At 41.9% G+C, this 12,782-nt stretch overlaps 1 protein-coding gene across 2 annotated transcripts in view; it reads right to left on the bottom strand.

Moving 5' to 3' along the window:
• PPP2R5A (protein phosphatase 2 regulatory subunit B'alpha) overlaps positions 1-10,282 on the bottom strand; it is a 64,002-nt gene extending 53,720 nt beyond the window's left edge. Inside the window, exon 1 of one of the 2 annotated variants that reach the window (XM_017525275.2) lies at positions 9,400-10,282. In XM_017525275.2, the coding sequence (XP_017380764.1) occupies positions 9,400-9,580 (181 nt within the window). In that variant the 5' untranslated portion in view covers positions 9,581-10,282. The remainder of the gene's footprint in view (positions 1-9,399) is intronic. The other variant, XM_017525276.2, reaches the window with a different exon arrangement.
• Positions 10,283-12,782: the final 2,500 nt, after the last annotated feature.

The following is a 12,782-nucleotide window of genomic DNA, read 5'->3' as shown; positions in this document are numbered from 1 at the left end:
CTGAGGCGGGCCGAACACGAGTTCAGGAGATTGAGACCATCCTGGTCAATGTGGTGAAACCCCATCTCTACCAAAAAATACAAAAATTAGCTGGGTGTGGTGGCAGGCACCTGTAGCACTAGCTACTCAGGAGGCTGAGGCAGAAGAATCGCCTGAACCCAGGAGGTGGAGGCTGCAGTGAACCAAGATTGCGTCACTGCACTCCAGCCTGGTGACAGAGCAAGACTCTAAAAAAAAAAGAGAGAAATGTATCATGTATCATCATTGATTGTTCCCTCTCACCAGGTCTTGCCTGTGATACCACCCCATCTTCACTTGGGAAAGCACCTTCATCTCTTGTCTTGATTACTGTGTCAGTATCCTCACTAATCATTTCCCAATACACTCTTCATGGTGCTGTAAGGTATGAATGCAATAAAATGCCTACATCCATTCTCCAACATAGCAACAACACAGCAACAAGACTATGCACTAGACCCTAAATGTTCCACTTCTCTAGTGATACAGAGTATATCACACAGAGATATAGAATATAACCTATATTCTATATCACAGTTATGTAAACTGCTGGTAATTCCCAAAATATACTATGCTTACTTAGCTCTGGGTCTGCATATATTATCCTTTGGGTGGACGTCTCCTATATTGGTCTAACACCTTCTGGCCTTTTAGGTGGCCGTTTACCTGTCACTTTCTCCAGGGAACTTTCCTTGATCTCTCCCCTCCCACACCAAAACTGGGTCGAGTCCTTCACATAATCCCTTAACGTTTTAGAGCTTACTCTTATCATGACACTTATCACGCTATTTGAAACTGCCTACTTAGAAATCTGTATTTGCCACCAACTATAAACTCCTAAAGACATGAAATTTGAAAAGAAAAAACACTCATCATTTTATTCACTTTATCAAGTTTTAATCTATGCAGTGGTTCACCAAAATTTTCTTTTTCGCCAAAATTTTAGGCACTATGGAAAACCAAAGAGAGGAAAAGGTTTCAGTACTAGATTTTTGAAAATAAAGTATGTGGCTAATTTCACAGCAAACAAACAAAATCTTTTGCCTCTGTCCAATTTAAAGAACGGTAGTACAAGTTTTTTGTTGTTTTAATAAAATCAGATATATATTCCTACAGAAGTTACGTCTCATTTTACTTTTAACTTCAATAGAGATATATATATATTTTAAAGTCCATCTGAAAAGTTATGTTTTAAAAATCTCCCAATTTTGCTAATCAAAATTCAGGAGTTATAACAAAAACTGGCTCATTTTTTTCACTTATCAATTTAGAGGCAGGGGATTAACAATGAGTTCAAATAATCATTGACTTAAGGTAATAGCTATAATTATGGAATATCCTTGATACAATGTGAAACGAAGGCAAAACCAATTAGACAAAATATATAATTTTTAAAAATCTGCATTCTGCTGAAAAAAATACACAATTTTTGAAGCTGTATTTTAGATTTGATACTACTGAACTGCAAGTTCTAAGCCATTTAAAAATTTTTGTTTCAGATATTTAACCTCTTTTAGCTATTATCTAAACAGTTTATTCGTTAAGCAAAACCAGAGGGAATAAGCGTTTTAAAACCCTGTACTTTCCTCCCCACCTTAAAGAAAATTTCTCTGATTTAATGGCAAGATACTTATTTAGAATAACAAAAGTGAAATCAATTCCCAATGGAGGCTAAACCAGAACGACTTCTGAGATCCCATTCAGCACTGGAAAGCTCAACTAGATATAACATCATAGTAAGGTTATGGTAGCTACAATTAGCATCACCATTCCAGTAGGAGGAGTGCGTATCTAAGAAACCCCTTGTCTTCAGTATGCAAGTTAGATTACCACCCCCCTACCTCCCCCCCACCCCATTGCCAAAAAAAAAAAAAAAAAAAAAGACTCCATGGAAAAGATGACAAAATAAACCTTGCCTAAAAAAAAAAAAAAAAAAAAACAATCTCAGTATGTTTCTTCAGGAAACCCAATCAAAATTATAGGATTTCTAAAATTCTCCATTATTCACTTAAAAGGCCCACATAAATAAAATCCTTCAGATAAGAGTTCAAAAAGACAGATAAAAACTAGGCTTGAAACTGCTTATTAGTCAATATCCTGCTCAGAAAAGTGGAGTTTATTTTGCATAATCCCAGTCTGTCACGTCTTTCAGCAAAATATTTAGATTCCTTGTTACATAATAATATACTCGAAGTTTATTATATATTTTAAATCTGTTCCTTTCACCTCCTTCCAGGACATCCTTATAAATATTGCATCTCAAACTCAGAGATTACTACACACAAATTATTTCAGTAATTTCATATACACATGTCCATGTCTAGGAGCCAACCCAGTATATTACTTTTCCTCAAGAACCTTATATAGTAACTTTCCTAGCAACAAACCTATCAATAATGTTACATGTCATTCATACTGGTTATTGGCAAAATACAAATAATCTTTTGTTTTAAACCTACATTTACTATTTATTGCTAAGGTATTAAGGACCCAGAATTCATTTACTTTAAATCAAGCATGTCCAACCCACCTTATTTTTGTGTTGTTGTTGTTGTTCTGTTTCATTTTGTTTTAGGCTTTTAGCAGCCTGAAGCCATGGTTTTTCAGTTTCTGTCTCTAGTGAATAGCAGAAAAGAGGAACGAGGTAGGGGCTTCACTGGCACAACCAAACACAGAAACTAAGAACCCATGACAATATGCTCTCCCTTGGATACCCCTGCTTTTAAATAATCCTGAACCAGTTTTAGGCATAAATATATTAAAATCAAAAAACTGGGTGAGGCAGTGATTCACACCTGTAATCCCAGCTTTTGCAGGGCCAAAGACGGAGGATCACATGAGGCCAAGAATTCAAGACCAGTCAGGGCAACATAGCGAGAACCTGTCTGTATAAAAATAAAAAACTTAGCTGGGTGTGGCAGCGCATACCCGTAGTCCTAGCTACTTAGGAGAATTGCTTGAGCCCAGAAGTTTGAGGCTGCAGTGAGTTATAATTGTGTTACTACATTCCAGCCTGGGTGATAGAGCAAGACCCTGTCTCAAAAAAATAAGGAAAACCAAAAAACAAAACAGAAGAGAATAAATCTTTGGTAGATAGCACCAAACATCACTAAAAGAAACACAATCAATAAAGGGGAAGGGGATACTAGAAGACAAACAATTAGATAATTTATTCATCAAAACACTGATTCTGTCTCTATGACCATATTTATTATGCACAAAATACCGTATTTGGTACCATAACGGGATTTGAAAAAACAGATAATGACTTCTGCTTTCACAAAAAAATTCACCATCTCATTCCGGAGAGAGAGCATCACAACAAAACAACTGAACATCCATCCAAAACAACAAATCAATAAACACAAGTATTACTCAAACTGATACCAGAAAAGACAAAGACAAAATAGAAATATGGTATATAAGCAACCCTGAGTTCTCACTGCCCTACCTTCGATAAAAAGCTGTGGTCAAGATTAAGTTAGATGATGGCCATGAAAACACTCTGGAGAAAAACATTTCTTGATGTGAAATAAAAATAAGGCATGACCAAAAATGCTGTAAGGTTCAAGAATAGTCCTTTGTTCAGTATCATATACAATGATAGTAGCAGGCCTAGATCTTCAAGAAACAGAACACTGTTGTAAGCATACAGAGGAAACTAGTTTTACATCCAAAAGTGGTTGGAATCATTTCTACTTGTTATGCTGAATGATGAGATTAAAATTGGACAAACCTCTTTCATACGTTCTCAATTTTGCTTGCCAGCTCCAAAAATCACAGAGAAAAGAAAATTGACCACCTGGCATCAAATAATAGTTGGGCTTTAATTATGATAACGACAACAAACCAATAGAATCATCCCATCATACCTAAAACTCCAGAATCTAACAGCATTATCTCCCCTTCAGTAAAGTAGCTAAGCCACAGGGGGCAGCAAAGTTAAGAGAGTCAAATGTAAATAGCAGGAGGTGAAGCCAGGGCAGGAAATGTTAATAGGCTGGGTAATGAACCATGAGTATCAGAGAGGAAAGGACAAAGTCTCAATTAATGAATTAAATCAATAGACAGACAATGCTAACCCGGCGATTCTCAACCCTGGCTGCGCATTAGAATCACCCTGGGAGCTTTTAAAAATACTGTAACTGGATTTTACCTTAGGCCAATTAATTTACATCTCTTGGGGATGTGCCCAGGTATTGATTTTGTTTTGTTTTGTTTTAACATCTCCAGGTATAGGCACGGTGGCTCGCGCCAGTAATCCCAGCACTTTGAGAGGCCAACACAGGGAGATCACCTGAGGTTAGAGTTCAAAACCAGCCTGACCAGCCGTGGTGAAACCCCATCTCTACTAAAAATACAAAAATTAGCTGGCGTTGCACTGCGTGCAAGAGAATCAGTTGAACCTGGGAGTCAGACAGAGGTTGCAGTGAGCCAAGAGACGGCATCACTGCACTCCAGCCTGGGTGACAGAGCGAAATGCAGTCTCAAAAAAACAAAAACAAACCAGGTATAGCCAGGATTGGGAACCACAATGCTAAACACATAAAAACAAACTAGTCTTTATCCCCAGCTTTATACAATATAAAAAGCTTTTAAAAATGAAGCACAAAAATCTAAATGTGTTATTTCTGTTAGTAAACCTCTTTGAAATCCAAAGCAGCAGTAACGCCTTAAAGACTAACTCATCTTTGTGATTTTATCGAGGGAAAAATGTTATTCTTGCAAGTGAAAATGGCTAAACTGAGGTTGAAAGCAATGAGTCATCACTGATGCAGGAAGACAAATCTACTGTTTATATGATAGTAACATACTACAATGGTTGCACTATTTTACCAAATACATTTTATTGGATTAGCACTTTACTCAGACACTTCCTAAAATAATCCACACATAAAATAATCCACAATTAACAATCAGACAAGGTAATAAAGGGAAGGAAGAGATGATCCTAAACAAGAATTCTAAAGATCTTAAAATAGGTTCAAATAGAAAAGTTTTTCCTTTATGTGAGAACTAGCAGTGAACACTTTATTTAGCAATTTCTCTTAAGTATATCCTAAAAATGTTTTAATTTTTTAAAAATTAATATTCCATAAGAGATAGGACAATACTTCTCAGAAAATAGTCCTAAAATTACTAAAATGTTCTATCCCTTTGTAAACAATTTTCTTAACTTCAGATGAATTTGAACTCTCCTCTAGTACCATCCCAATTGTGTTTAGATGGAATTGATAGTAACTTTGAGAAATCCTATAAACCTTAAAAGTTGAGTGAGTAGTACTGTTTTCTCTCCACAAAAAGGTTTAGTTATAAAACTTAAGATAATGTCAGTGTTCTTGTTCCGCAATTATCTTAGATCACCTATTCTAGAACACACACACATTTCTCCCCCTATACGGAGGCACTGCAATCAACACCACTATTACTGGCTTCAATACCTTCAGTGGGACCCAGCTGCTAAGAATGGACCAACAAAGAATCTGAGTGCTACTTGGGAAAGTTTTACCTCTTCCGAAGGGGATTTCAATCTCAAAGCCAGTTTCAGTCTGATCTTGCTATTTATTTCCTGGCTGTCTCCTATGAGGAATGCACATCTATGCAATTCTACTGCTTAGTTTGGTTTCTTTGCTTGGTTTCTTTGCTTGGTAAAAAATTCTTACCATAGCTTTTAATATTTTAAAGAGGCTGACTTAACCCTGTTTCCATTTCTACACTCATGCTGAAAGATGTTACAGCTGCACTTCACTTCACATAAATCATATCTGAAAACTGATTATAAATAAAATCATACTTTAAATACACTAGGAAAGTTTACTATTTAAGTAATCCTATTAATAATCCTTCATTTAAAAATATTTTTAATCTGGATTTTCAAATATTTAAGAGAATGGGAACTAACATTCTTTGACTATTTTTAGGCACTTCAATTATTTCCCTTAATCCCCACAGGCCTGGGGAGATTGAAGGTATTATCCCCATTTTACAGATAAGAAAAACTACTTAGAAAGATTAAAAATTTACCTTTAACCCAGGACTAACCCCAGAGACCCAGCTATATCACACTGCTTCAAATTTACGTAAAACAGGTTAACAGCACAAATACTGAAATCATTTGACCTAGGTCCCAGTGTCAGTTGCAACATCATCCAGGTAAGTAATCACAGGCCTGAAATTATTCATTCTTTTTAGGCCTCAACTTTCTCATCAATAAAATGGGAATACTGATCTTGCAAAAAGTTGCAAGGATAATCCAATGAATATGATGTTTGTAAAAATACATTGAGCCATGGATTGTCAAACCTTAGTATAGGTGAAAAAGTATTAACTTTAGGTGAAAAAGCAGAAGATACACAGGAATTAAGGGTTACATATCTTTGGATTGTTTCACTTGGTATGAACAATACTGTTTGATAATTTTTAAAAATTTTACGGTAAAATAACTTTAAAATACTAAAATGTTATATAAACGTAAGGCATCAACTACTTTACCAAACCAATCCTTCCAGAGTCTTTAAACAAAATAGGTTAAATAAACTAAAAAGTCTTCTAACAAGGCTTGTTTATTAAATACTTCCAATTATAAAACAATTTATTCTGAACATTTTGCCATTAAAATCCTACAACCCACTTACTAAATAATTTTGCACAAATAAACTACTTACAGGTGAAAAAGTTGGATTATTTTGTTAAGGCTTACTATGCTTCAAGGAAAACTAGTTGGCACCTTTCCAGTTCAGACCCATGTGGTCACAGTGTAACATAAGCAGGTTGGTATAAACACTTAAAAGTATTGGAATCCATGGCTATCTGAATCACTCCACGGTAAGATATTTCAGAGAAGGAAGAAAATTATCTTTCATACGCATACTAAAGGGCTTTCCACTGTTTTTGTGAAGGCCACACATGGAAAAAACTACCACTGGCAGAAAAAACACAACACTGTGGTATCAAGTACACTGCCAAAGTTCCAACTGAAGGAACTGAATTTTTTTAAAAAATCACTTTCAAGAATGGGATCTGGGGTAAAACAAAGCTGTTCCTATTAGTTTGTAATCCATGTAAGGGTCTTATTTCCTCAATTAAATTAGCATAAATTTATCCTGAATACATAATTTTCCTTATGGTGAATACTGTACTTTCATGCAAACATCTACAATTAATGTAAAGCTCCAATTTACTTTTTTCTGTACTAGGAACCAAATACTATATGGCACCTCAACTTGTTGAATCCTACATCATATAATTTAGATGGCTACTGACTCTATGCATATTTTTGTCAGTCTTTTAAAAGAAAAACATGGCTGGGCAACATGGCTCTGTGGCTCATGCCTGTAATCCCTGCACTTTGGGAGGCTGAGGTGGGTGAATCACCTGAGGTCAGGAGTTCGAAACTAGCCTGACCAACATGGTGAAACCCCATCTCAACTAAAAATACAAAATTAGGCAGGTCTGGTGGCCAAGCCTATAATCCCAGCTACTTGGGAGGCTGAGGCAGGCGAACTGCTTGAACCTGGGAGGGCGAAGGTTGTAGTGAGCAGGGAGCCAAGATCACATCATTGCACTCCAGCCTGGGCAATAAGAGGGAAACTCTGTCTCAAAAATAAAAATAAAATAAAAGCAAAATGTATCAAAGCTGCATCTCCTGGCTTGAAACCAAATATTTAATATTCAATTATTTTTATTAAATAGAAGTATAATATTAAGAAGTACAATACTAAGAAACTAGAATATCTTACTAAAAAGCAAATCAAGCACCAAAACTTCAAACTACAGTTTGACAATTTAATGGAAAAAAAAATCAGTAGTATAAAAAAATCTATGATGTTCTAAATAAGTGTAAAATTTTAAATCTATGAATACCAAAGATGATATTCTTTTATAGCTATGACATCATTCAAGAATTAAAGTCTTGGCAATGCCTATCATTATAGTCTACCATTTTGCTATGTAAATTTTAACAACTGTTGTATGCTAAAGAGCAATTAAATGATAAATTCGATTGTACAGACTAATCCTATCTCAAAAGCCAATTTGATTCTAACTGTGAGATGTCATGATTTAGAAGCACCCCGAGGGTCAGGGACAGGTAGGGTCTGAACAGGGTTCTGGAGCTGTTGTAGGTCAACTATGATTTGATCTGGGGTTTTCTTTAGACTCCTTGCCAAACTAAGGCTGGATTCACAGGCCCAAAGACAAATCAGAACCAGACTGGCCTTGGAGGGGATGCTGGAGCTTTTTCAAATGAACTGAAAAATCTGCTGAACATTTATCTATTTTAGTATGAACCTTTAGTTTCCCGGCCTTGCAAAACAGATGATAGGGATTTCCGTCAGGTTGTAAATTTTACTTAAATATGTAGGAGCATTATCATCTTGTTCCATCATCATTTCTATCTCATAAAAAGGAATGATATTAAAATTATAAAATTAAAAATTAGTAATACACAACGAATAAACTAGAACACCAGGAAATAACACCGAAAATCCTCTAAATCTAGTGGGAAAAGTGAGTCAAAAAGAGTGCCAAGTTCTCCTGCAAGGCATTAGGCACGGATACCAATTTGAATTCCTGTACAAACCTACAAAGTCCCTGGAATCACTGCCTGGCAAACTAAGTTCCCATTCGATTGCAAAGCAACACTACCTACTCCTTTATTATTCCCAAAGAGACCACGTGTATCGTCTCAGACAACAGAATATTTTAAATCTTTCTATTTTTTGAGCTAAAGAATAACATTTAAACCTAACGATCCAGTGAATAAGATACTACACTGGTCAAATTTTTAGGCTTGTTCTTTATAAATACATCTAAAAGTCAGCTAACTCTTAACCGTTGTTTGCATTCGGATTCCTGGTCTGATGACTCTTGGAGGCAATCAATGGAAAGTGGAGTTGAGAAAAGGGTGGATGCAGACAGCTTTATAATTGGAAAAGTAAAGGACTAGCTAAAAGTGGCCGAACAGAGGAGGTGACACTCGGGAAAGTGAAGGTCGGGGAAGGTTCGTGCAGTTTTTAAAGCAAGACCGGGAAAGGGCAAGCCTAGAGGAAGAAGGTTTGACCTGAAGGTCTCTACCTCGCGGGACGCAAGATAAGAAGTGCAGGTTAAGAAAGCGCGCAGGTGGGGAGGAGTGTTGGCCTCCCCTAGAATGGGAAGAGTGCGAGTGAGAATTAGAAGGAAAGAACCAAGACTTCACAGAAAACCTGTCTGAAAGGAGGAGGGGGTGAGGGGACGCCAAGGTATCCTGGGGAACTCGGCTCACACACTACGAGTCCCAGCTGAGCAGGAGAACCAAGCCCAGGAGGAAATGGCTCTGCTGGCGCAGAGGCGAGCATTGCCAGCCCCTGCGCTCGCTCCCGGGGTTTAGCCCTCGGAGGTTACCTTTGAGCTGGGGCAGCGGGTGCAGCTCTGCCTGGCTGCCCTGGCTGCGGAACTGCGACGAGCCCTGGGAGCGCTTCTGCCTCTGCGCCTTGCGGACCGATTTCCGGGTAAAGCCGTCCACTTTCTCCGAGGCCGAGATGGCGGCGCTGGCAGCCCCCGCTGGCGGCGACGACGACGACATCTCCGCGGTCCTGGCGCTTGGCAGCTCCGGCTGCTGCTTGCAAGGCACGGGCAGCGGCGGAGACGGCAGGAGGAGGCGGGGGAAAGGCGCGGGGTGCTCGCGCCCCTGCGCCCCGGCCCCACCGCCCTCCGGCCCCGGGACGCCGCCGAGCTTCTCCTCGCCGCCCGCCAACGCCTCACGGCCACATCTCAGCGCCGGAGGTTCCTGGTCCCCGGTGCGCGGCGAGCTCCAGGGGTTGACGGAGGGAAGGGCGGGGGCGAAGGGGGGTGAAGAAGTTGTTGACTCCAGGCGCGCAGGGCGGGTGGAAGAGAGCCTGAAGTTTAGACAACTGAGGCGAGGACGCGGGGATGCGGGCGCCCAGCGCGCCTCTCGTCGCTTCTGCCCCGGTCGCCAGCCGGCCGGCCGGCCAGCACCTCAGCGACTGCTGCCGGAGCAGTCAGCCCTGCCTGGAGCCTCCTCCCGGGGCGCTGCCATCGCGGGTCCTCTCGGAGTCGCGCCGCGGTGCCCCCTTCTTCCTGGTCAGCGCCGGCCCTTCATTGCCCGGGGCGCTGTACCGTCGCCCCGGCCCTCGGCGTGCACACACTCGCTCCTTGCCGCGGTGGGCGGACCGAACCCCCTCCCCCACGCGCCCGTCGGCCGCCCACGGAGAGCCCCCGGCGAGCCACCGCTACTACTTGAAAAGGTGGTTGGTACAGGCGAGCGGGGAGTGTGTGCGCGTGTGCGCGCGCCAGGGCGCGCGGCCCAGGGAGGGGCCTCGCGGGGGGCGAGGAGGGAGGAGTTTGACTGACAACTTCCGCGGGGTCCCGCCCGCCTCCCGGTGCAGCGGCGGAGGAGGGGTCGCGAAAGCATGTCAGCCCTCTTAGCCAATCGCACAGCTAAGCGGCAGCGACGGCGTGAGGTGCAGCCTCTTGAGACAGAGGAATGGGGCGGGCTGTGTGACGGGCTTCGGCCATAGCCAATCGTAAGTGAAGGTGGCGAGCGGGGTGCCCCTGCGTCACAACAATGTGGCAAATCTCCTGGGAAGGAGGGGAAGCGCCCCTCCATCAGCGGGCACTTTTGCGCTCATGCGCGACAGCTCCAGGCTGTCATTGCTTTCCTGACTGTCTGCGAGAAGACCGGGAAACTTGAGAGGGGTTGTTCAGAGGGCAAAATAGCCTCTTCCCTTCCCTCTCCTCTCTGCTGGCCAGTAAGGAACTGAAGCCACTGCTGGGGCGCTGGAGGGCTGGGGCGCGAAGGAGCGCCAGGTGTTACGCTACTGAAAGAGGGCGCAGCAAAGGTCGGGTGGTGAACTAGTAGTGTGACTGAGGGGCAAGGAAGCCCTGGGGAAGGCAACGAGGTGAGCTCGTCCAATCGTTGCGAGGTACTAGACACCTGGGCGGGTCTTGGCTCCTCACTGGCCCCAAACCGCTTAATTGGTAGTTGCGGAATAAATTTGTAGCTCTTCGGTGGTTTGGACTCCACAACTCCAGAGAGCTACTTTCGCGTGGGGTTTGGGCAGTCTAGCATCTACTGCTTCAAAGAGTTCTGCAAGTCCACGCCCTCTAAAAAGAAGTTGCTCATTCCCAATTTACTCCTGCTAATTTTCACTCTTCCTTGAACCAAAGGCCCTCAACTACTCCAACCAGAAGAGTACAAATTCATTAGTCAGTGGTGTGTGGATCTGGAGGCTTGCCATGTGCTCTTACCGGGATCTCTTTCTTGGAAATTCCGTCTAGATTTTGAATTTCTTTTTTCTTTTTTTTTTTTTTTTTTTTTTTTTTTGAGACGGAGTTTCGCTCTTGTTACCCAGGCTGGAGTGCAATGGCGCGATCTCGGCTCACCGCAACCTCCGCCTCCCGGGTTCAGGCAATTCTCCTGCCTCAGCCTCCTGAGTAGCTGGGATTACAGGCACGCGCCACCATGCCCAACTAATTTTTTGTAGTTTTAGTAGAGACGGGGTTTCACCATGTTGACCAGGATGGTCTCGATCTCTTGACCTCATGATCCACCTGCCTCGGCCTCCCAAAGTGCTGGGATTATAGGCGTGAGCCACCGCGCCCGGCCTGATTTTGAATTTCTTAAGGACAAGGACTGGTCATCTTAGTTTTTTGTGCAATGCTTTCCATACACTGGCCGTTAATAATTATTAATCTGAACAGTCTGTCTCCCTTTGCGCCAGTGGACCCAAATCTGTAATCCACTCCTTCGAGCTCCAGACCTTTTCCCTTCGACATAATAAAAATAGCTGTCGTGGCCGGGTGCGGTGGCTCAAGCCTGTAATCCCAGCACTTTGGGAGGCCGAGGCGGGTGGATCACGAGGTCAAGAGATCGAGACGATCCTGGTCAAAATGGTGAAACCCCGTCTCTACTAAAAATACAAAAAATTAGCTGGGCATGGTGGCGCGTGCCTGTAATCCCAGCTACTCAGGAGGCTGAGGCAGGAGAATTGCCTGAACCCAGGAGGCGGAGGTTGCGGTGAGCCGAGATCGTGCCATTGCACTCCAGCCTGGGTAACATGAGTGAAACTCTGTCTCAAAAAAAAAAAAAAAGAAAAAATAGCTGTCGTATATTGGAAGAAGCTACCTGGTGGATATGTACAAAAGATTTCCAAATTTGGTAGGAAATTGAATTCTAGACCTAGAACCAAACATAGTATCCTCAAAACCTTTCCTCCTTCAGATTCACTGGGTGGTGAAATCGTACACAATTCCCCCCAGTCAAAGAGGTTCAAACTTCAGCAGCATTTCTGACGCTTTTCTCTTTCTCATCTAGTCAAGCTCCAGATCATGCTAAATCTAGTTTTCACAACTGGCCTTTCTCCCAATGTATACAAAGACCACCAAACGTAGCTCAGGGCTGTCAAACTCACTGCCAGATCAGTCTTTTTAAGATCACTTTTATCTTATCTGCAGGTTTGAAGAACCATCCAGTACCTGCAAAATAGAGTCCAAATTCAAGGCTCTCTGCAATCTGACTCCTGTCTTTCCAGGTGTAAATTTCTCCATGTGCCTACACAAACTCTTTTTAGTTCAAGCACATCATTCCACATACTGATCCCCTAAAAGCAGTTATGCATCCTCAACACTTAGTCTTCGCTGGTCCAACGTCTTGAAATAATCCACTTTTTTTCCATCTTTTTGAAACTTTTTTTCTTCAACCCCCCATCTTTTATGAAGCATGACAATCCAGTCAGAAGTGATGCCTCCCTTCTTTGTGTTTCTAT

Source organism: Cebus imitator, unplaced genomic scaffold (assembly GCF_001604975.1).
Source record: "Cebus imitator isolate Cc_AM_T3 unplaced genomic scaffold, Cebus_imitator-1.0 Scaffold38, whole genome shotgun sequence".
Classification (NCBI taxonomy): domain Eukaryota; kingdom Metazoa; phylum Chordata; class Mammalia; order Primates; family Cebidae; genus Cebus; species Cebus imitator.
Note: the sequence above shows the minus strand (reverse complement) of the source record. Positions and strands in the feature narration are given on the sequence as shown.